This window comes from Microtus oregoni, unplaced genomic scaffold, assembly GCF_018167655.1.
Source record: "Microtus oregoni isolate MIOR12 unplaced genomic scaffold, Mior012 000016F_ref0000370, whole genome shotgun sequence".
NCBI lineage: Eukaryota > Metazoa > Chordata > Mammalia > Rodentia > Cricetidae > Microtus > Microtus oregoni.
Window position 1 is genome coordinate 13575983 of NW_024543075.1, and position 22756 is coordinate 13598738.

The 22756-nt window shown below is 41.4% G+C and overlaps 1 protein-coding gene across 1 annotated transcript in view; it reads right to left on the minus strand.

Annotated features, from left to right (window-relative positions):
• Positions 1 to 3127: 3127 nt before the first annotated feature.
• The window catches only part of Acadsb (acyl-CoA dehydrogenase short/branched chain), a 42663-nt gene continuing 23034 nt past the window's right edge, over positions 3128 to 22756 (minus strand). Inside the window, exons 4-11 of the mRNA XM_041666470.1 lie at positions 21758 to 21964; positions 20103 to 20273; positions 18266 to 18391; positions 16513 to 16605; positions 13474 to 13563; positions 8390 to 8527; positions 6285 to 6384; positions 3128 to 5564 (exon numbers count right to left, since the gene is read on the minus strand). Of these exons, the coding sequence (XP_041522404.1) occupies positions 5494 to 5564; positions 6285 to 6384; positions 8390 to 8527; positions 13474 to 13563; positions 16513 to 16605; positions 18266 to 18391; positions 20103 to 20273; positions 21758 to 21964 (996 nt within the window). The 3' untranslated portion in view covers positions 3128 to 5493. The remainder of the gene's footprint in view (positions 5565 to 6284; positions 6385 to 8389; positions 8528 to 13473; positions 13564 to 16512; positions 16606 to 18265; positions 18392 to 20102; positions 20274 to 21757; positions 21965 to 22756) is intronic.

Consider the following 22756-nt stretch of genomic DNA (forward strand, 5'->3'; position numbering starts at 1 on the left):
GACACAGGGATCAGCCACTCAGTCACCCAGTCAGCCATGGAGAAAGAAAGGTATACAGAAATAGAGAAAGCTAAGAGCCCAGAGGCAAAAGGTAGCTGGGATAATTTAAGAAAAGCTGGCTAGAAATAAGCCAAGCTAAGGCTGGTCATTCATAAGAAAGAGTAAGCCCGCCTGTGATTTATTTGGGAGCTGGGTGGCAGGCCCCCCAAAAGAATAAAGAGTAAAACAAAACAAACAAACAAAAACCAACCAATAACATATCTCACTCACTCAATTTAAACCAGGCACCTGGGTTCTCAGACTAGAGACTTTTGGGAATTTCTTTTTTTCCTCTGTCCCTCCCCTTCACTCTTGTATGTAGCTTTACCTGGCCTCATACTCACGGCAATCCTCCTGCCTCAGCCTTTCTAGTGCTGGGATTACAGGTTTGCATCCCAGCTCCCACTTATTGCTTTCTAAGTCATGCCCATGATTCCAGCTTTGTCAGTTATTCATATTTATTTCTATTTGTTTTTGCTTTGTATAGTTCCCAGTTATGATTTTAGGGACAATAAAGCTCATGGCTGTTGGATCTTCTTGGTGAACTCCTCCTTTTTATGAGATATTCTTTAAAATTAGTTTTGTCTTTAACTCAGTTTTGTTTGATATTAACAGTTATTATTTTTGTTTTTATAGCATTTGCAGTCTTTTTCCATATATTCTAACTTGCTTTTCTTGTTTTAGGCATTTCTAATTCCATGTAGCTAGGATTTAAAATTTTCCTTTACTTCATCTGAATATGGTTAAGAAGATTTATTTATTATTATGTGCATGAGCTTTGCTTGCAGATATGTGTCTGAAGTCTGTGGAAGGTAGATGTGAGAGCATTGGATCCCCTGGAGCTGGTGTTACAAGTGATTGTGAGCTGCCATGTGGATGCTGGAAACCAAACCTGGGTCCTCTGAAAGAACAACAAACGCTCTTAACTACTAACCCATCTCTCTGGCTTCCTCATCTAAACACCTCTTTTATTTTTCCCAAGACAAGATTTCTCTGTGTAGTTCTGACTGTCCTGGAACTCGCTCTCTAGACCAGGCTAGCCTTGAACTCCCAAAAAAGGTGTGTACCACTACAACGGGCTATCTGAACACCTTTTAATAAGTAAGTTCAGCCCACTTGTATCTATAAATAGGCCCTTGTGTGCTATTATTCCTGTCTTATTATGTTTTTTCCATTTACCATGTTTTCCCTCCTCCTTTTTCCCCCATAGTGCTTGGGATGGAGTCCAGAGCCTTGCGTATACCAAACGTTCTACCACTGAGCTACATCCTCAGGCCTACCATGATTTTGTTTATAAGGAAGTTGCAACAGTTGGACTTTTACTGTGAGTTATCTGTACAGATAACTGCAATTCAAGCTCCCTGTAATTAGCACTTGGCTTTTTATCATGGCCTCCTGGGGATAGCTCTTGGTGACCACCCCCTTAAAAGGTCTTCCGGTTCAAGAGTCAAACATGGCATATAGTCTGTTTGTACCAAGCCCAGGAGGTAACAGTTTGGCGTTTCCTTGTGTCCTTTTCAGAACCTTTGCTTTTTTAACTGCGTCTTTCTGTCACCCTGTTTACCTACACCTTTATTGGAGATCAAAATCCAGTGTCTCATGTATGCTAAGCAAGGGCTACCACTTAGCCACATGGCTCAGGTTTTCCTCACTGTCTCCCAAACCCACATAACCACATTTATTTACTTAACTTTGCAGCCTTTGTTCTTAGCTTGAACAGATTTGAACCTCTTCTGCGAAGAATGATTAGGTAAGAAAGGACAGTTAGTAGTGGCATTTTACTGGGAAGTCTCTGAAGAGGAACCGCCTCAGTGACTCGTAGGAGAGCCTTCAGCAGGTTCCCCTCAAATCCTGCTATGGTCATCAACCAACACACACACTATTTAAACTCTCCATGCTCCAGTCTCTTTATCAGTATAGGATACATGAGCAGCCCCTCACGGATTGCTGTTAGCAGGTGTCAAGACTAGATGGAGCTGGGCACGGGCATGGTGACGCATGCCTTTCATCCCAACATTCGGGAGACAGAGTTCTCGAGGCCAGCCTGGTTGACATTAGTGAATTCTAGGACAGCCAGAGCCACATAGTATGACCCTGTCTTCAAAAATAACAACAAAAAACAAACAAACTAAAGGCTGTAGAATGACAGTTGGGATGTGCTTGCTAGTATTTCAAAGAACTTCTCCTCCTTCATAGGACTGAAATTGGCACTCTTCTGCTTAATATTTTTGTGAATACACATGAATAAAAATAGCAAAGGGGCACTGAGATAGATGGGCACACCTTAAAAAAAAGGGGGGACTATTTATCTGTGTAATGGTAGTTCAGAAACCATACCTTGGATGTAGCAGTCACAAAAATGCATTTCTGAGTCAAAACTTTTACAATGTCTAGGTTTTTGAAACTGGTGTAGGAATCAGGAACACACAAGCTGAAATCTCTATGGCTCTGTACTATGGTGTGTCCCTGAGTAACAAGTGCAGGATTATAAACCTACAGACCTATTGCTTTAACACACAGGCATACACATCCCCTGGGTGATAGCTGTGCTGGGAGGAGGTGCTCAAAAACAGAGGCCTCTCTCCTCAAGAGCTGCTTACACTGCCATGAAAAAAGAAGAAAGAGTCCTCTGGAGAAAATTTCTTTTTAGCATCATGAACTTAAACTTGGTCTCTATTTCAGGACCTCTTCTCTGAAAACAAACAAAACTGTCTTACCCAAGAAGAGAGCTATTGGCATGGTGGACACAGGCGCTGTGTCTGCCTTTCAGGATGACTACACTTGTTCTTCCTCTGTGTGACAATTGTACTTTATCCGAGCAGCAAGATTCTCCAGTTCACTTAGTGCTTTATCTTTTCATTCCCCATAGAACACTTACTTGTAACAATGAGCATGATCTGATACATACTGTTAAGATGGGACTTTCACTTTATGACAGATCAGCATAAATACCTCGCAGGGTATTTCTTTAAAAAAAACAAAACAGTATAACGATGATGTCTAATGACCTCACACAGCCGTCTTCAGAGCTGATGACATCATGGTACAGGCCAAGAGCCTCTGGCAAGTGACTGATCAATCACACTACTGAAATGTTCATTTTTTTATCAGTTAAACTTGAAATAAATCAAGAGCAAAATAAAACAAGGAGAAACCCCAAGATCTGTTGAACAATGACTGTGCTTGGTCATGGGAAGAAGACTGAATTTGAGTCAGTCTATCTGAATTCTGAGAAAGCAACCCCAGTTAAGAGTCCTTCACTTTAAATCGACAGCACTACCTTTATGGTTGTCTACAGCCTTTCTAGGGTTAATCTTCCATGATCATCAAGTCTCTGACATTGATTCCTTAATTGATTCTCATGGGGTAAAGTGAAATTGCTAACAATGCAAACTCGGAAACCAGTTCCACCTGTACACACCAGGTCGGATCTTTCTCTCCTGTGTCCATGTGATCCTTACATTAACAAACAGCTTTAGGTTCCCTAGCAGATACAAACTCAAAGTACATAGTTTCATGACAGATTACAAAGCCAGGGGAATCAGAAGAAAAATCATAACAGAAGAAATATGAGTAGACCCCAAGACATGCTCTTTGGTGAAATAATAAAAGTAACAGAGGAAGGCATGTTCGTATGTTAATTATACTAATTGCTAATGTATATTTACTACTCTTTGTGAACATGTGTAAAAGATATATACAAAATTAGAACTCCATGGACACATTTAAAGTCTAGATATGTAAATTGAGTGTTTCTGGTACTGGGAGTTGGAACATGGTGTTTATCACACGCCCATGTGTTTCTCATTCTAGAGAAGGCACGACCCTGTTTACCCATACTGACTCCCATTGCATTATCTGTAAGTCCACATAATCACAAAAATTAAAGATGCCTGAGCCCTGTCAGGGCACTGGATCCATCCCTTGCTTTTCTTATCAGACCAATCTTTCTGTTCTGAAAGACTGGCCTAGGGGCTTTCATCATTTCCCCATTTGAAAGTCAAGTAGACTTTATCTCTTTGGATTCAAGGTCTAAGTTTGTCCCATTTCTTCCTAATGTTTTAATGGAATTCCTATCTCAACTGTATTTATACAACCTTGCATATTTAACTATGATTTGCATTGTGGAAATTAATTTAGCTCAATAAACATGACTGTGCAAAGCAAAATTACTTAGAAAACGTTAGGTTTTCTTAATAAACATTTTCCTTGTGCAAAAGCACTGGAACACTTTCTGCTTAGCAGTAGGCATTGTTTTCAGCGCCTGCAGGAGCCTTGGGGCATTTCCCACATCTAACCTGTGGTGCTTCCTCAGGAAATGTGAAACTCACCCACTTCCACTTCTCTCTCCAGAGGACTCAGGATCTGCAGCTAGAGGGTCTTCTCCTAACTAAAAATTCCTGACACCCATCGATGGCTTCACCAGCTGGTTATTAGATTAGACACTGCCTGTTTGTCATTTGCACTGTAAAATATAGATCTCGATCTTCACAAATATAAAATTATTTAATATACTATATAAATGACTATGTACATTTATACTGAATGTGACTTTTCAGACTATCTAGCCTCCTGTTCTCCATTCCTTATGAGACTGTGATATTATTTCCTTTTGGGGGTAAAATATTTCTCTTGACAATCACTAAAACAAAAATCTAATTTCTCAATTAGTTACTATTTAGGATAAAGTCCAATAACCAAAGTTGAGGGGAAAAATAATTAAAAGACAGAAATAAATCATACTATTGAAAATTATATTGATGATCCAATAAATATTATAACTGAATATTTTCATATGATTAAGCCAAATTATTTAAACTTTATAGTTGAAAACTAATACAGGCACATGTTTCTAAATGACCTGTCAAAGCCATCATGTAATGCATATTTTATATAGATCAATTTTAGCAGCCAAACATACTGCTTTTATTGGTTAAAATAATATTTTGGGCTTTTGTTGTCGTCGTCAACTATATGGCCTACAAGTTACATTTTCATTTTCTAATCTTTCTTTGATATTAGAATTGGGAGTTCTTGATTTCCCAAATAAATTTTATCAGTTTCTATCTTGTTTGGCAACTTATCACTGAATCTATACAGTATCGAGTAAAAACTGCCCACTGTAACAGATGCTTCTCCGGCTCATGCCGCAGCACAGAGATTTGGTAGGAATATAAAGTGATCATTTCTGTCAGCAATACTTGAAATGTGTTCATCTTTGCAGATGCTGGTACAGTGAAACTTCTGTGTACTCAGAAACTAGGAGGAGAAGTAGAAATGTGTGCAGAAGCTTAGAGATAGTTTGAGAATAGACTGGAAAGAGAACGGAACAAAAGCCAGGCCTGGAAACCAGGACAAGGGGCTTCATATAAAACACTGCAGGCTCTGCTGGATAAGGCACAACAGCTGGAAATGGTGTCATTGACACCAGAGAGGGGCCTGGTCCTACAGGCGTCAGTATTCTGCATCAATGTGTTTTGCAATGGTGTTCAGCTGGATGTTGGAGGTTCCTTCATATATTGTACCTTAAACAAAGGGGAGAAAAAAAGGACAATTAGGAATTCACCCACAACTGAAAAGACCCTTAAAAGACATGAGTGCTAAAGATACCAGCCCTGCATGTGCCGTAAGTAACAGGATTCAGTGTCCAAAGTAATTCTGACTAAGGTAACAATTTTCCATTTGATCTGTAGAGGACTAGAATCAGCTTTGAACAGCTGAGGATTTAGTTCTCAGAGCATCAGGGGATAAGCCCAGCTGTTTCTCAGGACCTAGCAGCTTTCAGAACTGCTGTTTACTCTCCTCCCTGCTGGCGGAGCACTGGACCACTCAGGAATGATGAGGCAGCTGCCTTCTGAAACCAGAAGCATACTTCAAAGAACACTATCAGACCACAGGAATGGCAAATACCGACAGTTTTAGCAATAGAAAAATGAAAACAATGGACTTTGTCACAGATTTCTTAGAAGGTCCACTGGGGCAATTTGAGAGTCAATTCGATGTTTTTAGAAATATAAATTCATTTTTTTCTGATAGGACGAAGAAGGAAGAAATCCAGCCACGCAAAAAGTCAATAAATATACCACGGAGATTAAAAATGCTTTTACCTTAGTACTAGTAATACAAAATTGACTATAGCCCAAACACCAACAGTGGCAAAAAAAAAAAAAAAAAAAAAAAACAACCAACCAAACAAACAAACAAAAAAACACCAAAAAAACAAAACCCATCAAAAGTCTACTTACCAATCTTTGCATCTCGGAAGTATTTCTCCACAGGGTAATCTTTGGTGTAGCCGACTCCTCCCATCCACTCAATGCACTTACTTGTCGTTAGTCCAGCAATCTACCAAAGGCAAGTAGCAAATTACAGACTGGAAGTCCACACACCAGTGCACGATGAGCCTGTGGGTGACCATTTCGGGAGCACAGATTCGCGGTGACCAAGTGGAAGGGCTGCCGTTATTGCGTGAGTCTCCACACCATTTCTCTAAGATACCCTATTGAGTCACAGAACTTTCCTCTCTTTGAAAAAGAAATCTGACTTGTTCATATGCACATGCTTGCTAACAGGGCATCACTCATCAGCAAACATTTATTGAGCGAAAGAAAAGCAGGACACTGCACCTTTGGTCCTTGTGTTTGTAACACAGATGTTAAACCAGTTGACATAGAAATTTAAAAGCTTCAGAGAGTAGAGGAGCTTGTCAGAATAACTGTTGTGGTTTAGATGGTAAGCAGAGGAAACAGCCTGGCTGAGACCCTCAACACCAGGTAGGGGCATTACAAGTTGAGGAACGACATGCACAAGGCCCCATGAGAGCAGGGACCCATTGTTCTCAGGGACCAGAGACTTGGGTCAGGGTGAGAGGGGAGGAGAGACTAGAAGGGCACGCAGGCCTTGGAGGAAGGCAAGCAGTTTGACCACTGTAACGGCTCCTCAAGGATGTCCGGATAGAGTCCAACCCCTAGAAACCAGATGTGCCTGCTAGCTTCCATGACAACAGAGGGGCTTGCAGCTGGGACCAAGTTAAGGATCTGAGGTAAGAAAATTATCCTGGGTTATTGAGATGGAGCAGGTAATCCCAACAGTGCTTCTAAAGGAGGAAGGCCGCTGGACGGCTAGTCACTGGAGGCCGTTCGGCCACAGCACCAAGAGGGAGTCGAGAGAAACAGAGACCCCTGAATGTGCTACATTGCTGATAAAACTGCCTATTTCAGGACACTAGTTTTTGGGAAATTTGCTTGCTATATAGCACTGAGAAATTAATCTGAATATTGTTCCATTTATTGTGAGAAGTCACTGAAAAGTTCAAAGTGACATCATGGATACCAAAAAAGACATCGAGATTGGACTAGGAACAGCAGTCCAGGGACCATGAGCGCAGGTAGGAGACCCAAGAGTTAGGTTAAGGAATGATGCAGCCTGGACAGATAGGTGGCAGCAGCAGCACCAGAGAGAGAGAGAGAGAGAGAGAGAGAGAGAGAGAGAGAGAGAGAGAGAGAGGGGGGGGGGTGGGGGGGGGAAGGAGAAAGGGAGAGAGGGATGGAAGGAGAAAGGAAGGGATGTGTGTGTGTGAGAGAGAGAGTGTGTGTCTGAAGTGTCTTGGGGTTAGGCTTTCTCTGGACATCATCGAGACACCATTCAAATAGTCAAACTGTTCATCCCCCTCCAAGGCCAGCCTGCCCTTCCAGTTTCTTTTCCCCTCTTACCTTGACCCCAGTTCATGGCAGTCTCTCCTTTTAGGAGTTATAAGTTATAAGCATTTGTCAGCATATCCAACCTGTAGCCCATGGGCTGTATGAACCATAGGAAAGTTATGAAAGCAGCCCAACACATGTTGAGATGAGAATGTCCAAGGGTTGGACACTCCTAAATAATCCTGACTCAGTGTCAAGACTGGGAGAGACCTCTCCATGATGTGGGCCAACTCTCCTGCCATAGTTCCACATGCACACAGAGAATGGATACGTCCGAGGAGAAGGTATGCATGTAGATCATCTTTTCCTGGTGTTTGAAATCTCATGTTCCTGTCATGAACACATTTTCCATGGCACTCACTTTACTCCAACTTGAAACCATGGGCCCGAGGCCACCATTCTGAGGAGGCCTCTATGCACTTGGGGTGGTGTGTTTTAACCTGAACTGGTCATTCATGAAAACACCGAGACACCGCAGAAGTAACACATCTTTCCACAGCCGATTTACCCTTCCGCTCTTCTACTGCAGGAAGCAGAAAGCGAACAGTTTCTTCCTTGGAGGATAACCTAAGCTCAGTCAATATTCCCAAGTGAGAGACTAATAAGCTCATGATTAAAACAAGGAGACCGAATAACTCCTTCTAGTTTACCTCTGATGCATAATATTTGGCCATCGACGCTTCTTTAATAAAGGGCTTTCCGGCTTCCAGGAGCCTGGCAGCATTGTACGTTAGTAACCGTGCGGCTTCCAGCTGGGTGGCCACCTGAGCCACTTGGTGTTGGAGCCCCTGTAACATTCAGACCCATGTTAGAAAATGACAACCTGCAAAACTCAGCTTACCTCTGACTGCCAGTAGGACACACAATGCTCACAGACTCAAAAATCCACCCCAAAGGAACCCAAGCACATTCCTTTTACATACCTCAAATCTGCAATCAAAAGGGAAATAATACACTGCAGGCATTATTGTTGAATCTTTTTTGAAAAATTTCAAAGCTCATGTAATCCTGAACGGTTTGTTAAGGTTTTAAATAATGTCATCATAATGTTAGGTTTTAAAACCTTGACTCTCACATTTAATAATTACTTTTAACTGCTTATGATAAAAACCGAGCTTACATGAAGTCCTAATATGACAAAGCAATTGAATATTATTTGCTTGATTGAATTAAGAAAATTTTGATTTTTGAACATGGCCTCAACACATTAAGTTGTTAGCTGTAAATTAATAAAAGAATATCTGAAGCACCAATTTTCTACCGTCAACTAATTTTACTGATGTGAGTCGATTCCAATGTTCAAGAACAGATAGGAGTGCTGGGTGGTGATGGCGCCTTTTATCCCAGCACTCAGGAGGCAGAGGCAGGTGGATGTCCGTAAGTTCGAGGCCAGTCTGGTCTACAAAGTGAGCTCCAGGACAGCCAGAGCTGTTACACAGAGAGAAACCCTGTCTAGGGAAGAAAAGAAAGAAAGAAAGAAAGAAAGAAAGAAAGAAAAGAAGGAAGGAAAAAGAAAGGATAGCAGTTACTCTACTTCAAAACCTTTTAATTTTAGTGTGTGTGTGTGCATGTCTATGCATATGTATAGATGTGTGTGCATTTGCCCATGTGTGCTTGTGCGGGAGCAGAGAATGCTATTGTCTTCCTCTATGGGTCTTTATTTTTGGAGACAGGAGTCTCACTGAACCTGGTGCTCATTCTCCTGGCTGCTGGCTAGGAGGCCTCTGGGATGTGATGCCCTGCACCAGCACTGCCATTTCAGCCTCACTCAGCTTCTTTCTGTGCTCAGGTTTCCCAGTCTGCCCAGCAAATACTTTATCTATTAAGCCATATCCCCAGCTGCCATAGATTCCATTTTTAAAGAATGACTTTAAAAAAGCATATTTAAAAGTTACTATCACCCTGAAACTTGCTTCCGTGATGAGGTAGCACTAGGTGCCTGCCAATGACTAATGTGACTTAGTGAGAAAATGACTATCAACTGTGGTAGTGATAAACAGTCTGCCAAGCCATGCTGGGGCATGGAGGGGCATACTTGTAATCCCAGGGTTTGGGAAGGAGAAACAAGAGGGAGTGCTGAAGAGCATGTCCAGCCTGGGCTACACACTGAGGCCCTGCCTTAAGACAAAACAAAATCCAATTTTCTAAAAATATAGCTTCAATGTTTACTACAGACTGGGATGATTTTCATGGCTATTCAAGCTTTCACTGTATGCTAGTTCTGTGTTGTAGGACAGGAGGCACCACATTGAACTTATAGCCAGAATTCCTTGTCCTCATGATTTGAGTCTAAGAAGAATAGTCAACTAAATAATTTCAGTAATATGTGAGGATTAAGACATTCTCAATTAAAGCAAGTACTTAATAATCCCATTAATGAAATGCCTTTCCTAAAGGAAAGGAGTGAAAACTAGGGGGGATTGGCTTATAAATATCTAATAGACTCTTTTCTTTCTGTGGTATTTGATATTTACACTATTTTGATATGCACAAAGCCTATCATAGATATGTAAGGTATGAAGCATCACAATAAACGGGATACCTCTAAACTTATGCAGAGATTGGGCGGTGGTGGCACACGCCTTTAATCCCAGCACTCGGGAGGCAGAGGCAGGCGGATCTCTGTGAGTTCAAGGCCAGCCTGGTCTACAAGAGCTAGTTCCAGGACAGGAACCAAAAGCTACGGAGAAACCCTGTCTCAAAAATGCAAAAAACAAAACAAAACAAAAAACTTATGCAGAGAGTATCTCCCTGCTATGACATGTCATCCCTTTCTGTGTTATGGGCATTGAACTCAGGGCCTTATGCTATATACTAGGCAGGCACACTAGCATCAAGCCACACCCCCAGCCCACTATGACATCTTTTATTGAGGAAAATTAATTTCGTAATCAAATTCTCTGCTTTGCTTTCTTTCCTTGTTTTCCTTCCTTCCTTTCTTGCCTTCCTTTCCCTCCTTCCTTCCTTCCTTCCTTCCTTCTGAGATAATGTTTTGGTATATATCCTTCCTGCTGGCTGGTTTCCTACTTGTTCTGTACCCGAGGCTGGTTCCCGTCTTCACCTTCCTCATACTAGTATCATAGGCATGTGCCACTGCACTTGGAAAATTTACCAATTATTTTCCTTTACAACTAGTCTTTTTATGTCTCACTTATGAAATCCTTTCTTACTTTAATGTCATAAACCCTACTTCCTTTCTGAAAATTTAAACTTGTTTTTTTTTTTTACAGGATTTCTCTGATGTATCTGAATTCTTCTGCTATAAGAAGCAAAGATAATTTCTCTTTTCTCCCACATGGAGAGAGTAGTCTCCCTTTGTGGCCTATGAAGTTGCTTCTACTATGTATCAGTCTGCACACACGCATGTCTGTTGCTGGCCTTTCTGTCTTTGCCGATGAGTCAATTTTCCTGTTTTATATTTATGTTAGTGTTCTATAGGTTCTGATGTAGAATTCAGAGATTATAGTCATTTTTGCAAAACACCTTTGGGTTGATTAAGCAAGTCACCATAGTGTTTACTCAATAACCATATGAGGTACCATGGGAGGCAGAAAGGTAACAGAGGTATGCCTTCTGCCTTGAAAACCATCCCCCCCCCCCAAAAATCTTCTAATCGCTAGATATAGGTCCCCTGAGTGCACAGTAAACACAAGGCATTGCATGGAAGACATACTCGAATCTATGCTGAAGAGTCAACCGAGAGACTTAGAGGTGAACTGCCTAGGGTGATCCTTCAAGCTCTGGAGCCGAGAGACGACAAGGATGCCAGTGACACATCTGATGGGGGATGCCCCTCTGTATGCTCTCAATATGTTTAATTATCATTGGTTATTAGAGAAGCTGTTTCGGCCAATGGCTTAGTAAAGTCATGTGGGAAATCTGAACAGAGATATAGAGAGAAAGCAGGCAGAGTCAGGGAGACGCCGTGTAGGTGCCAAAGGAGAAAGATGCCAGTCGCCAGCCAGAACCTGAAGGCCACAGTCTCGTGGCAATACAGGGATTAGTAGAAATGGGTTAATTTAAGATTAAGAGTTAGCTAAAAATATGCTTAAACTATTGGCCAAACACTGTTATAATTAATATAGTTTCTGTGTCACTACTCAGGTCTGAGCGGCCGGGAAACAAACAAGCAGTCTTTGCTTACACACATCCAGATGAAAAACAAGTCATTTTGGTGAGAAGATAGTCAGATATTACCCTACTAACTCTCACCAAAGCTTATATAGTTAATGATCAACACCCCCCCCCCTTTGAGACAGGGTCTCTCTACATAGCCCTGGCTATCCTGGAACTGCATAGACCAGACTCACAGAGATCTGTGTGTTCTGCCTCCCGAGGGCTGGGATTAAAGGCATGTACCACCATGCCTAGCATGATCAAATTTCTTTTCTCTTTTTCTTTCTTTTTTTTTTTTCCTGAGACAGGGTTTCTCTGTGTCCTTAGATAACCTGGAACTAACTCTGCAGACCAGGCTATCCTTGAACATCTGCTTGCCTCTGCCCCACAAGTGCTGGGATTAAAGACACGTGCCACCACTGCCCCAGCTATCAAATTTATAACATCAAATCCCTGCCTTAAAAAAAATCATAGACTCCAATGGTTTTTAAAAATGCTTCCACTGTTAAATGCAGCAGTTTACCTAATCCCTAGTATATACAAAGAAACGCTGAGCTGGGCAGTGGTGGCGCACGCCTTTAATCCCAGCTCTCAGGAGGCAGAGGCAGGCGGATCTTTGTGGGTTCGAGGCCAGCCTGGTCTACAAGAGCTAGTTCCAGGACAGGCTCCAAAAGCTACAGAGAAATCCTGTCTTGAAAAACAGAAGGAGGAGGAGGAGGAGGAGGAGGAGGAGGAGGAGGAGGAGGAGGAGGAGGAGGAGGAGAAGGAGAAGAAGAAGAAGAAGAAGAAGAAGAAGCAGCAGCAGCACTGACTCCCAGCTAACAGGGAAAATCAAAAACCCCCTTTAACCTGTCTCACTGTTGGCCCTTCTTGCTGCCACCTGGAACCTATCTCAATCTCTATCTTGAGACAGTATGCTACACTGAAATGGAAATTAGACTAGAAGCCATGACAAAATATCACAGCAGCTACACAGCTTTGGGAACCCATCTTCTATGTGTCCCAGTAGGATGGGGGTGGTTGTAGGCGCTATAGCCAGTTCAGGGCAAGCAGTCCTAATCCAAAAATCAGAAATCCAAAATGCTTCAGAATCTAAAACCTTCTGAGTATCTAGATGGTGCCACAAGTAGAAAGTTCAACCCATGATATTTCGTTTCATATATAAAACTATTAAAAGCATTGTATAAAATTACCTCAAAGCTACATACAAGGTGTATATGGAATATAAATGTTTAGATTTGCCTCACATCCCCAGGGTATCTTACCATGTCCACAAAAATGTCCCAAACTCTAAAAGCCTAAAACCTTTCTAGTGCCAGGCATTTCAGATAAAGTCATTTGAGCCTGTATGCGGAAGAGCCAGGGCGTGAACTCAAGAGATGGTGGACTTTTGAGGTGGTGAGGAGACAGCTTTCCACTGCCCACCACGGCATCCCAAACATATAGCAGCTGCCCCAAGGTCTATGGTTCTGCTGGTGGAAAAGATTAAGGTGACCACAGCTGTATGCCATGAGACCTATTTCTTTCCCAAGTAAACATCCTTGGGGGACTCCTCCATGGCTTTCAACACAGGAAGAGGGCAAGCCCAAGAAAACAGAAGGAGTTTAGTTATATACACCTGAAAATCAAATACTCGTTTGCCAAACTGAATCCTTTCTTTAATGTATGGAATGGTGTAGTCAAAACATCCTTGGGCCAGTCCTAGCATCTGTTAAAAAGAGAGACAGAAAAAAAAAAAAAGATCAAAATGTATTTGGTTACAAGTTTATGCTTTTAGTTACCCAAGTTGCAATTCCTTTCAAGGGAGACGGAATCACTGGGGAAGGGAAGAAGGGGAATGCAGAGTGGGATGTGTTGGGTATTCCTTGTATACCTTTACCCATTTCATCTGACCATCTGCAGACAGGATGGACTGATTTCATAAATGGAGGAGTGAGTGTATTTAATTCTAGCACAGAGGCAAATCTTTGCTACAGCTATGTTGATATAACCAGGATACTGTTCCAAAATCCTCTCTACTAGGCAGAAGGTGAGCTCTCAGAGCTAAGACCAGGACTGACCCGATACTCTAGACGGCAGACTGTTTCTCTGGTCCTCAAAGCCAAATGCGGAATGACACTTCTCTTCTTGGTTTTTGTTTTTCTTTAAGTCCAGAGAGGGAAAACCCAGGGTATGGACAAGCACTCTACCACTGAGTGGGAAAAAGGGGGGATGAAGGAGTGTGCCAAAATATCAGGATTTTAAAAAGCTCCATTCAGACAACTCATGAAAGAATCTGGTAAAAACATTAATTTACACACTCAAAGAACAAGTCAGGATAAGGCAACAATTTTAGCTGAACTGTCTCATTGCTAACCAATTTCCATATCTATTGAACGAGCCAAGCTTAAAAATGGTTTTTAAACTTCAACATTAGGGAGCTAGTAAATCACTATCTAATTATGTCAAACTATGTAGGTTTTTTAAAAAAAAGAAAAAAATCAATAGTTTAAGCTTGGCGGGGGGAATGCTCACAAACATCAATATTTCATTAGTGTTCATTCACATTTTCTTTTAGCTTTTATTTAGTATTCTTTGGAGAACAGAAGATCATATCTAAAATTAAAAGGCCAATGCCTCCACAAATCCCAAATTAAAACAAGGCAGCAAGATTTTTGTGGTTACAGATGATGTCACCTTCCGCACGTCTCTACGGATGGGAAGATTGATTTCAATTTTAAAATATTTTTCATCATTTTTAATGTGTATGGACACTTTGTCTGCACAACATGTGCTTGTAGGACCTTCAGAGGCAGAACAGAGCACTGGATCCCCGGGGACTGGAGTTACAGCTGGTTGTGAGCCTTCACGTGTGTGCTGGGAATCAAACCTTGGTTCTCCAGAGGAGCAGCCCCTGATTTTGTTTTTTTTTAGATAGGTTTGCTATGTATCCAGGCTGGCCTTGAACTTGCCATCTGTATCCTCAAGTTCTCAACCCTTCTGCCTCAAGCCTTGAGAGACCTGGGGTGGCAGGCATGTGCCAACATGTCTGACTTACCTTGTGCCAACATCACTGGCTTACCCACTGAAATTTATCAACTGCGAGTGAAAACATGCATTTCTATCTGGGCAAAATGTTTCCATCTTAAAAAGTAAAGAAATGGGGGCTGGAGAGATGGCTCAGAGGTTAAGAGCACTGACTGCTCTTCCAGAGGTCCTGAGTTCAATTCCCAGCAACCACATGGTAGCTCACAACCATCTATAATGAGATCTGGAGCCCTCTTCTGGCTTACAAACATACATTGCAGGAATGTTGTATACATAATAAATAAATAAATCTTAAAAAAAAAGTAAAGAAATAAATTCTCTGCAACTATAGAGTTTTGAGGACAGGGACTCCAGTTCACTGTACATATACCTTGTCCTCTGCAAGCCCCACTGAGACACATTATGCACCTGCTCTTAGCATTTCACTGGGTTATAAAGAGATTGTAGGGTAATTGAAGTGAAGCTCATGCTATAGACTTCACGGCCAGAACTTCTATCTTATGTGTATGTCTAGGAACCATGGGGAGCTAATGCTGTTTCTGATGAAGTTTTATAACAAGAAAACCTTCAAAAGCACAGGTATGCCAGTATGCTTTCTAGCTTTGTTAGAAACCAAAGTTCAATCTTGATCTAAGAATAGTTTGTTAGGTTAGGGTATAGTTTAGAGGTAAAGCAGACTGTTAGTATGTTTGGGGTCCTGGATTTAATCCTCAGCAACTCCCCCCACCAAAAAAAAAAAAACAAAGAACCAGTTTGTTAATGAAGTTAAGAACAGCAGGAAAATGTGGAGGAATAATAATTCAACATTCAACTATTTCAACAGATGTAATTTATATCAAAATCTAAAAGCTGTAAGTTAGTAATCTTAGTGACTGATTAAAAACTAATACTTGTCTGACTATTACTGAGTTCAGGAAGGACTTAGGGGGCCCCAACTCTCGCTGTTGAACAACCAGCTACTGCCGGGTTTTGGTGGGGGTGAGTCATTGCCTTCAGTTGTGTATGCACCGCACCGACAACTCCAGTAGGCTCCAGTGCATAGCCCCCACCCAATGCTCACATAGATGGCCCTGGAAATGGATCACTAAAAAAACTTGCGGTCATGAATCCTGAATCTGATAGGACGAAGGGGTGGAGATAATTATATGTGTGTGTGAGTGTGTATGATATGATATAATATACATTAAGGGTTGTGACTAGGTTTATATATACATGTGTGCATGTATATGTATGAAACCTCACATAACAGACTATATATCTTTATATAATAAAATGATTGTTTTTAATTTTAAAAATTTCTAAAAGAATCAATTTCAGGTTTTGAAAAGTTAACTGAAAAATGCCATATTTATGGTGTAATATACTTGGAAGTTACTGGTCTAGGTAATAGATAATACTGTGATGGTTTCAAAGTAGAAAACAGCTATCACTAAGCCACTGTTTGTTCTTCTGGACACCTTATATAATTTGCCAAAGTACAATTTGAGAGAAATCATCTGAACCCATTCCTTTTCCTCATGCATGGGCAGGGTGCCACCTTGTGTTCACGAGCTTCCAGATACTGCTCTTATTGCATTTTTTTTAAAGCTTTAATTGGCTCGAAATGAGCAAGAGCTAAGATGTGACTTACCTGTGCAGCAATTCCTATTCTACCTTCATTAAGACTTCCTATGGCATACTTATAACCATGTCCAACTTTTCCCAAAACATTGGTTTCTGGAACCTGAAAATACAAATGTATACTTACTTTTAAATATAGATTTACACAATTTGTTTTGATTCCAAATATACATAACATGAAAATACACATACGCGAATGTATGTCTATCCCCTGTTTGTGTGGTAATACTCTATCACAGTATTGAGTAAGCGTCAGTGAGAGAAGCGGCACAGATGGCTCAGCGGTTGGGAGTGCTTGATTTTCCAAAGGACCTGAGTTCAACTCCTAGCACTCAACATGATGGTTCACAACCATCCACATCTCCAGTTTCAGGGGACCTGACATTCTGAAGGCACCAGGCACCCATGTGGTACACATATGTGTACCCAGGAAAAACACTTACACACAGAAAAGAAACAAAAATCTAACACAATTAAGAAAAAATACTGCCCAAAGTCCAGTTTGAGTGCCAGCTGACTTCTTGTCTCCTCACTATTTTCCTCAAGTCTGTGTTGCTCACTCTTGCAAACTCCTGAGCCAAAGCACAATCTACTTAGTGAATGAATGAATTTAGAAAAAGGTAATCTCATATAGTTGGTCAATAACATAAATGGATAACAATTCACCTTCAATTCCTATTTGTATGTTAATACTGTGAGATAATTTATTAGAAACTTCAAAAAATGTGAAGTATTCCCAAAGGCAAGAGTAAGAAACTGTTCTGCTGAGACAATTCATTTTCAGAAAAGTCTGCTGAGGTATGTGTGTGTGTTTCTGTGAGTGCACATGTGTGAGTGTGCAGTCTCCTGCTCAGTAGGAGGAAAAAGGAAGACAACAAACTATAGTATTTCTTCATAATATAAAAAATTAATACTAGAAATGGAGAGATGGGCCAGTGGTTCAAAAGATTTGTCTATAATTCCAGTTCCTACACTCTCTTCTGGCCTCCTAGGACCAGACTCTCTCTCTCTCTCTCTCTCTCTCTCTCTCTCTCTCTCTCTCTCCCTACTTCCCTCCCTTCCTCTCTCCCTCCCTCTCTGTGTGTGAACCCACAAAACAGCATTCATATACACATAAAGCAAAAATATCCTTAATATAATATAGGAACAATAGAAAATACTTCGCTTTAGTTAGGAGTGAGAGGAGGGAGGAATGGAGAAAGGTAAGGGAAAGTAGAAGAAAGAAGGAGCGAGGCCCAAAGACATCTGTAAAGATGTCTCAGCACCTCCATGCACATCTGTGACGCCCCACCCTGCCCAAGGTATGCTCTAGCTCAGCTTCAGCATCCTGGAGATATTTTTTCGATTGCTGCCTTCCTGCATTCCACTCACACTGAGCAACATCCCCATCTTGTGGCCACCGGTGTACCGACCTCAGAATTCCTCCTCCAAGCAGTGGTTCACAAGTGCCAAGAGTAAAAAGTGTAAATGTTTCAGAAGTGTGTACGTTGTAAGGACAATATGTGAGGTTAACTTCTGGCATTTGATTTCTAGGTGAGAGGCTGGACAGAAAAGTTTCCACTCTGGGTCTCGACTCTTGTGAAAAATGCCCTTGGTCGGGGGGGCTTAACTGCTAGCCAGTTCCACCAAGGACTCTCCTGTGCACACACGCTTACACCACTTGCTGTTTTGACATTTCTCTTGTATACTTCCTATAGTCCTATAGAAGGCTTATTTCTCATCAGTCTTTTACTGAACATTCTAGAATATTCTGGAATACCTACCTTGACGTTTTCAAATGTTAACTGGCAGGTGGAAGAAGCTCTGATGCCCATCTTGTTTTCCTTTTTTCCTACATGGAAACCTTCTGTGTCTCTGTCTACTAAGAAGCAGGTGATGCCTTTGTATCCCTGGAAAGATTTTAACTGTGATTATACTTGGACTTTTGTTTGGCTTCCAGAACCCACATTGTAGCTCCCAACTGTCTGCAACTCTAGTTTCATGGGATCCGGTTCCCTCTTCTGGCTTTCATGAGCATCAGATATGCATGTGGTTCACAAACTTACACACTGGCAAAACACTCATACACGTAAAAAAAAAATAAAAACTAAATTATAACTTAAAACAAACACAAAAGAGATCAAAGTACAATGAAAGTTACAGGGCTGGAGAGATGGCTCAGCTGGTAAAGTGCTGCTGGGCCAACAAGAGGATGTAGGCTTGATCCAAAGTACCTATGTAAAGAGCTGAGCATGGTGGCATGCGCCTGCAACACCCATGCTACGGAGGCAGAGGCAGGTGACTCCCTGGGGCTTGCTGGCCAGTCAGCCAAGCTCTATCAGTGAGGCCTAGGTGCTAATGCTTCAAAAAAGAGCTGGGTGGGAGAAGTGGAGAGAGGATTCAGTAACTAAGAGCACATACTGCTCTCGCAGAGAACTCAAGTTTGGTTCCCCGCACTACACGGGTGACTCACAACCACCTATAACTCCAGCTGCAGTGGATCTGATATCTTCTGGGCTCCATGGGCACCCGTACCCATGTGTACATACCCCTACACAGAAAAACACATATACACTTAGCTAAAAATTCATTTGAAAAATCAATCTTTAAGACATGGCCAGCTCCTGAGAAACAGTGTCGGAGGTTGACGTCTGGTTCCCTCACAGTTGTACCCACATCTACACAAGTACACACAGGTACAAAAAGGAAAGAAAGCTAACATGGACCTTAGTAATAAAGACTGAAGGACTCTGAATTGTAATATGTGTGTACAAAACCAGAATAATCGGGGGACATTAGTTACTAAATCAAGAACCTTCTGCCAGACGTGGTGGTGCACCCTTTAAGCGCACCTCAGCACTTGGGAAGCTGAGGCAGGCAGACCTCCCTATGTGAGTTGGAGGCCAGCCTGGTCTGTATATCAAGTTCTAGGACAGCCAAGGCTACCCATAGAGGAACCTTACTACTATTTGTACTTTTCCAGAAACCACATAGGTGTTAAAAATTATTTTTATAATAAGTATGTCATCATGAGACTACCATGTTTTAAATTCAATATTCTTAAACAAATCAGAAGACAAAATAAAACAAATTTACCATTTTGCTGTATGATTTTCTTCCATCTGAATAAAATATTCTTTTTTTAAATATTTATTTATTTATTATGCATACAATATTCTGTCCAGACCTCATTACAGATGGTTGTCAGCCACCATGTGGTTGCTAGGAATTGAACTCAGGACCTTTGGAAGAGCAGGCAATGCTCTTAACCGCTGAGCCATCTCTCCAGCCCCCTGAATAAAATATTCTTAAAGTAACATTCTTCAATATTCTTCAAAGTAAGTGTATTTTACAAGTACTTAAGTCCTTCATTATTACACAGGAAAACTGAAGTTCTACTCAGTTAAAGACTAGGATATTAGGAATAAGTAAGAGTGCTATTCTATGTAATTCATAAGTTTGTCAACAATGGCTATTTTAGATTTAAGAGTGAAAAAAATGGTCAATTCAACTTTACAGAACAAGGAAATAAAGTCGAATCCTAAAGAGGGACCGGAAGAAGGAAAAGAAAAAAGAGAAAAGGTGAGAAGAGGGAGGAAAGACATTTTTCTGTACACTTACAGAGGCAGGGTCTGCATTTGCGAAAACCAGGAAGAGCTCTGCATGTTCAGCATTGCTAATCCACATCTTTGACCCATTGATGATGTAGTTATTTCCATTTTTCTCAGCTCTTGTTTTCAAAGAAAAAGGGTCACTACCAGCTCCAGCTTCAGAAAGGCAAAAGCTCCCTAGCTATACATGTGAGAGGGAAAAATTAATTGCATTTATTCTTTGCATAACAAGTCATAGGAGAAAATAGACATCGTGGCTTGTTTTCTCTTTCAAGACAGGGTTTCTCTGTGTTGCCCTGGCTGTCCTAGGATCTCATATTGTAGACCAGGCTGGACTTGAACTCAGAGATCCACCTGCTTCTGCCTCCTAAGTGCTGGGATTAGAGCTGTGTACTGCCAATGCCCAGCTTTAAAAATGGACATTTGTAAGTCAAACCTTTAGTTACTTTTCAAAAAAAATCTATATTTAGGCTGGACATGGTGGTGCACGCCTTTAATCACAACACTCAGAATGCAAAGGCAGGCAGATCTCTGTGAGTTTGAGGTCAGCCTGGTCTATAAGTTCCAGACCTGCCAAGGTTACAAGAAAGACCCTGTATTTAAAAAGTCTATATTTATCAAAATAGAATTGTAATTATTATTTTTTCAAAAGCACCTTACTATTTATCTAAGGTAAAGTAAGGATTTAGGGATACATTGCTGTGGAGCACTTCCTAGTCTGTCTTCATTAAGACTTCCCATGGCACACTTAGAACCATGGCCATCTCAGAACTCAGGAAGATGATGCAGGAAGATCAATGCAATTTTGAAGCCAGAAAAAAAAAAAACAACAAAATAACACATGCTTAACTTTATTCAATTCTAGTAGAAAGTGGTACTGGCTGGTTTTGTGTGTCAACTTGACACAAGCTAGAGTCATCAGAGAGGAAGGAAGGAGCCTCAGTTGAGAAAATGCCTCCATGAAATCCAGCTGTAAGGCATTTTCTCAATTAGTGATCAGTGGCGGAGGACCCAGTCCATACTAGGTGGGTCCTTCCCATTCCCGGGCTGGTGGTTCTAGGTTTCTATAAGAAAGCAGGCTGAGCAACCAGGGGAGCCAAGTCAGTAAGCTGCACCCCTCCATGGCCTCTGCATCAGCTTCAGTGTCCAGGATCCTGCCTTGTCTGAGCTCCTGTCCTGACTTCCTTCAGTGATGAACAGCAGTTCTGAAGTGGATGCCATATAAACCCTTTCCTCCCCAGCTTGCATTTTGGTCATGGTGTTTCATGGCAGCAATAGAAATCCTAACCAAGACAAAAGTGATCTCAACAAAGAGACTGGGAAATGAATTCATAGAGAAGTATTGATGTCTTCTGACACAGGATCTCACGCTCCATCCCAGCCTGGTCTGGTCTCAAACCCCAGCCTCTGAGTACTAGAATTACAAACATGCACTGCCATGCCTGGCTGAAAGGAATCATCTGATGATTATTTCCTAAATTTCCACATGACAAATGAGAGGTAGAATGTATTTCTCTGGTAACAGCAATTTATCGAGCATTGCTTGGTTGATGGATGGTGCTGCATTGTGGTCTTGGATAATTAAAGTCAATACTGCAGTTACTTTTCTCCCCAAAATATTGTAAACGTAGACTCAGTCCATTTCAGCAAGTCATTTCAACTCACTTTTTCTCTTGCCAGTTTAGGAAAGTAGGTAGCCTTCTGTTCTTCTGTACCGAGCTTTCCGAGCAGGTTGTTAACTATTGTGTTCTGGATGTCACACATGAGAGCCACGGATGCATCCACTTTGGCTAGCTCCTCTATCACTATGACAGTGCAGAAAAAGGAAGCTTCTGTTCCTCCATATTTTTCATCAATTCCAATGCCCATCAGCTAAAGCAATGACAGAGGAGAAAGATGAGACAGGCCAGGAATGTTGTTCATACTGGGAAACTTCTTACAAGTAAAAATTCAAAAATAAATTGTAAACACATAAATTACCTGGGACCCCTTATGCTAGGCAAGCATTTCATCACCTCCCAAGCTACATCCACAGCCCATCACATATATTCTGAATTTTAAAATTTTATGGATATTTTAATTTGACATAGCTATTTTACTATAATAATAGTTTATTAAAAACACTAGTTTTTTTGCGGCTTCCCAATAGGTGGCCATTTGATTTTAATGTCTAAGTCTGGGACATGGAATGTCCTTAGTGCTGCTCTAGGTTTAATTGTCCTTATTTTAGGAAAGGAACACGATGACACATACAGGTGGCTCAAGATCCACATCTGGTAGCTGAGGGGGGCGATGTTCCATTTCTCTCTTGGTTCTCTTAGAACAGCACGGCTAAGTTAGGGCTACGGCTATATGTGTCATTAGGCTGTGTGTTTTATGTTAATTAGGCTGATGCTGTAGCTGACATGAAGACAGAACCACAAAGGATGAAAAGTGCGGTATGAGAGAATTGAAAGAGATTCCCCCTCGTGAGCAACTGTTAGCACTACTGCTTCTCTGTAAAAGTCACCAGTCCTCTTTAACTGGAAATATGTGACCGGTAACTAACACTGGACTACAGAGTTAGGAGGCAGGTGAGCTACAGTAAGAGCCGTTTACGGAGGTGGGACAGTGAGCGCACGTGGCCATGAATATAGATAAGAATTACTAGGGCAGGAGAGCCAT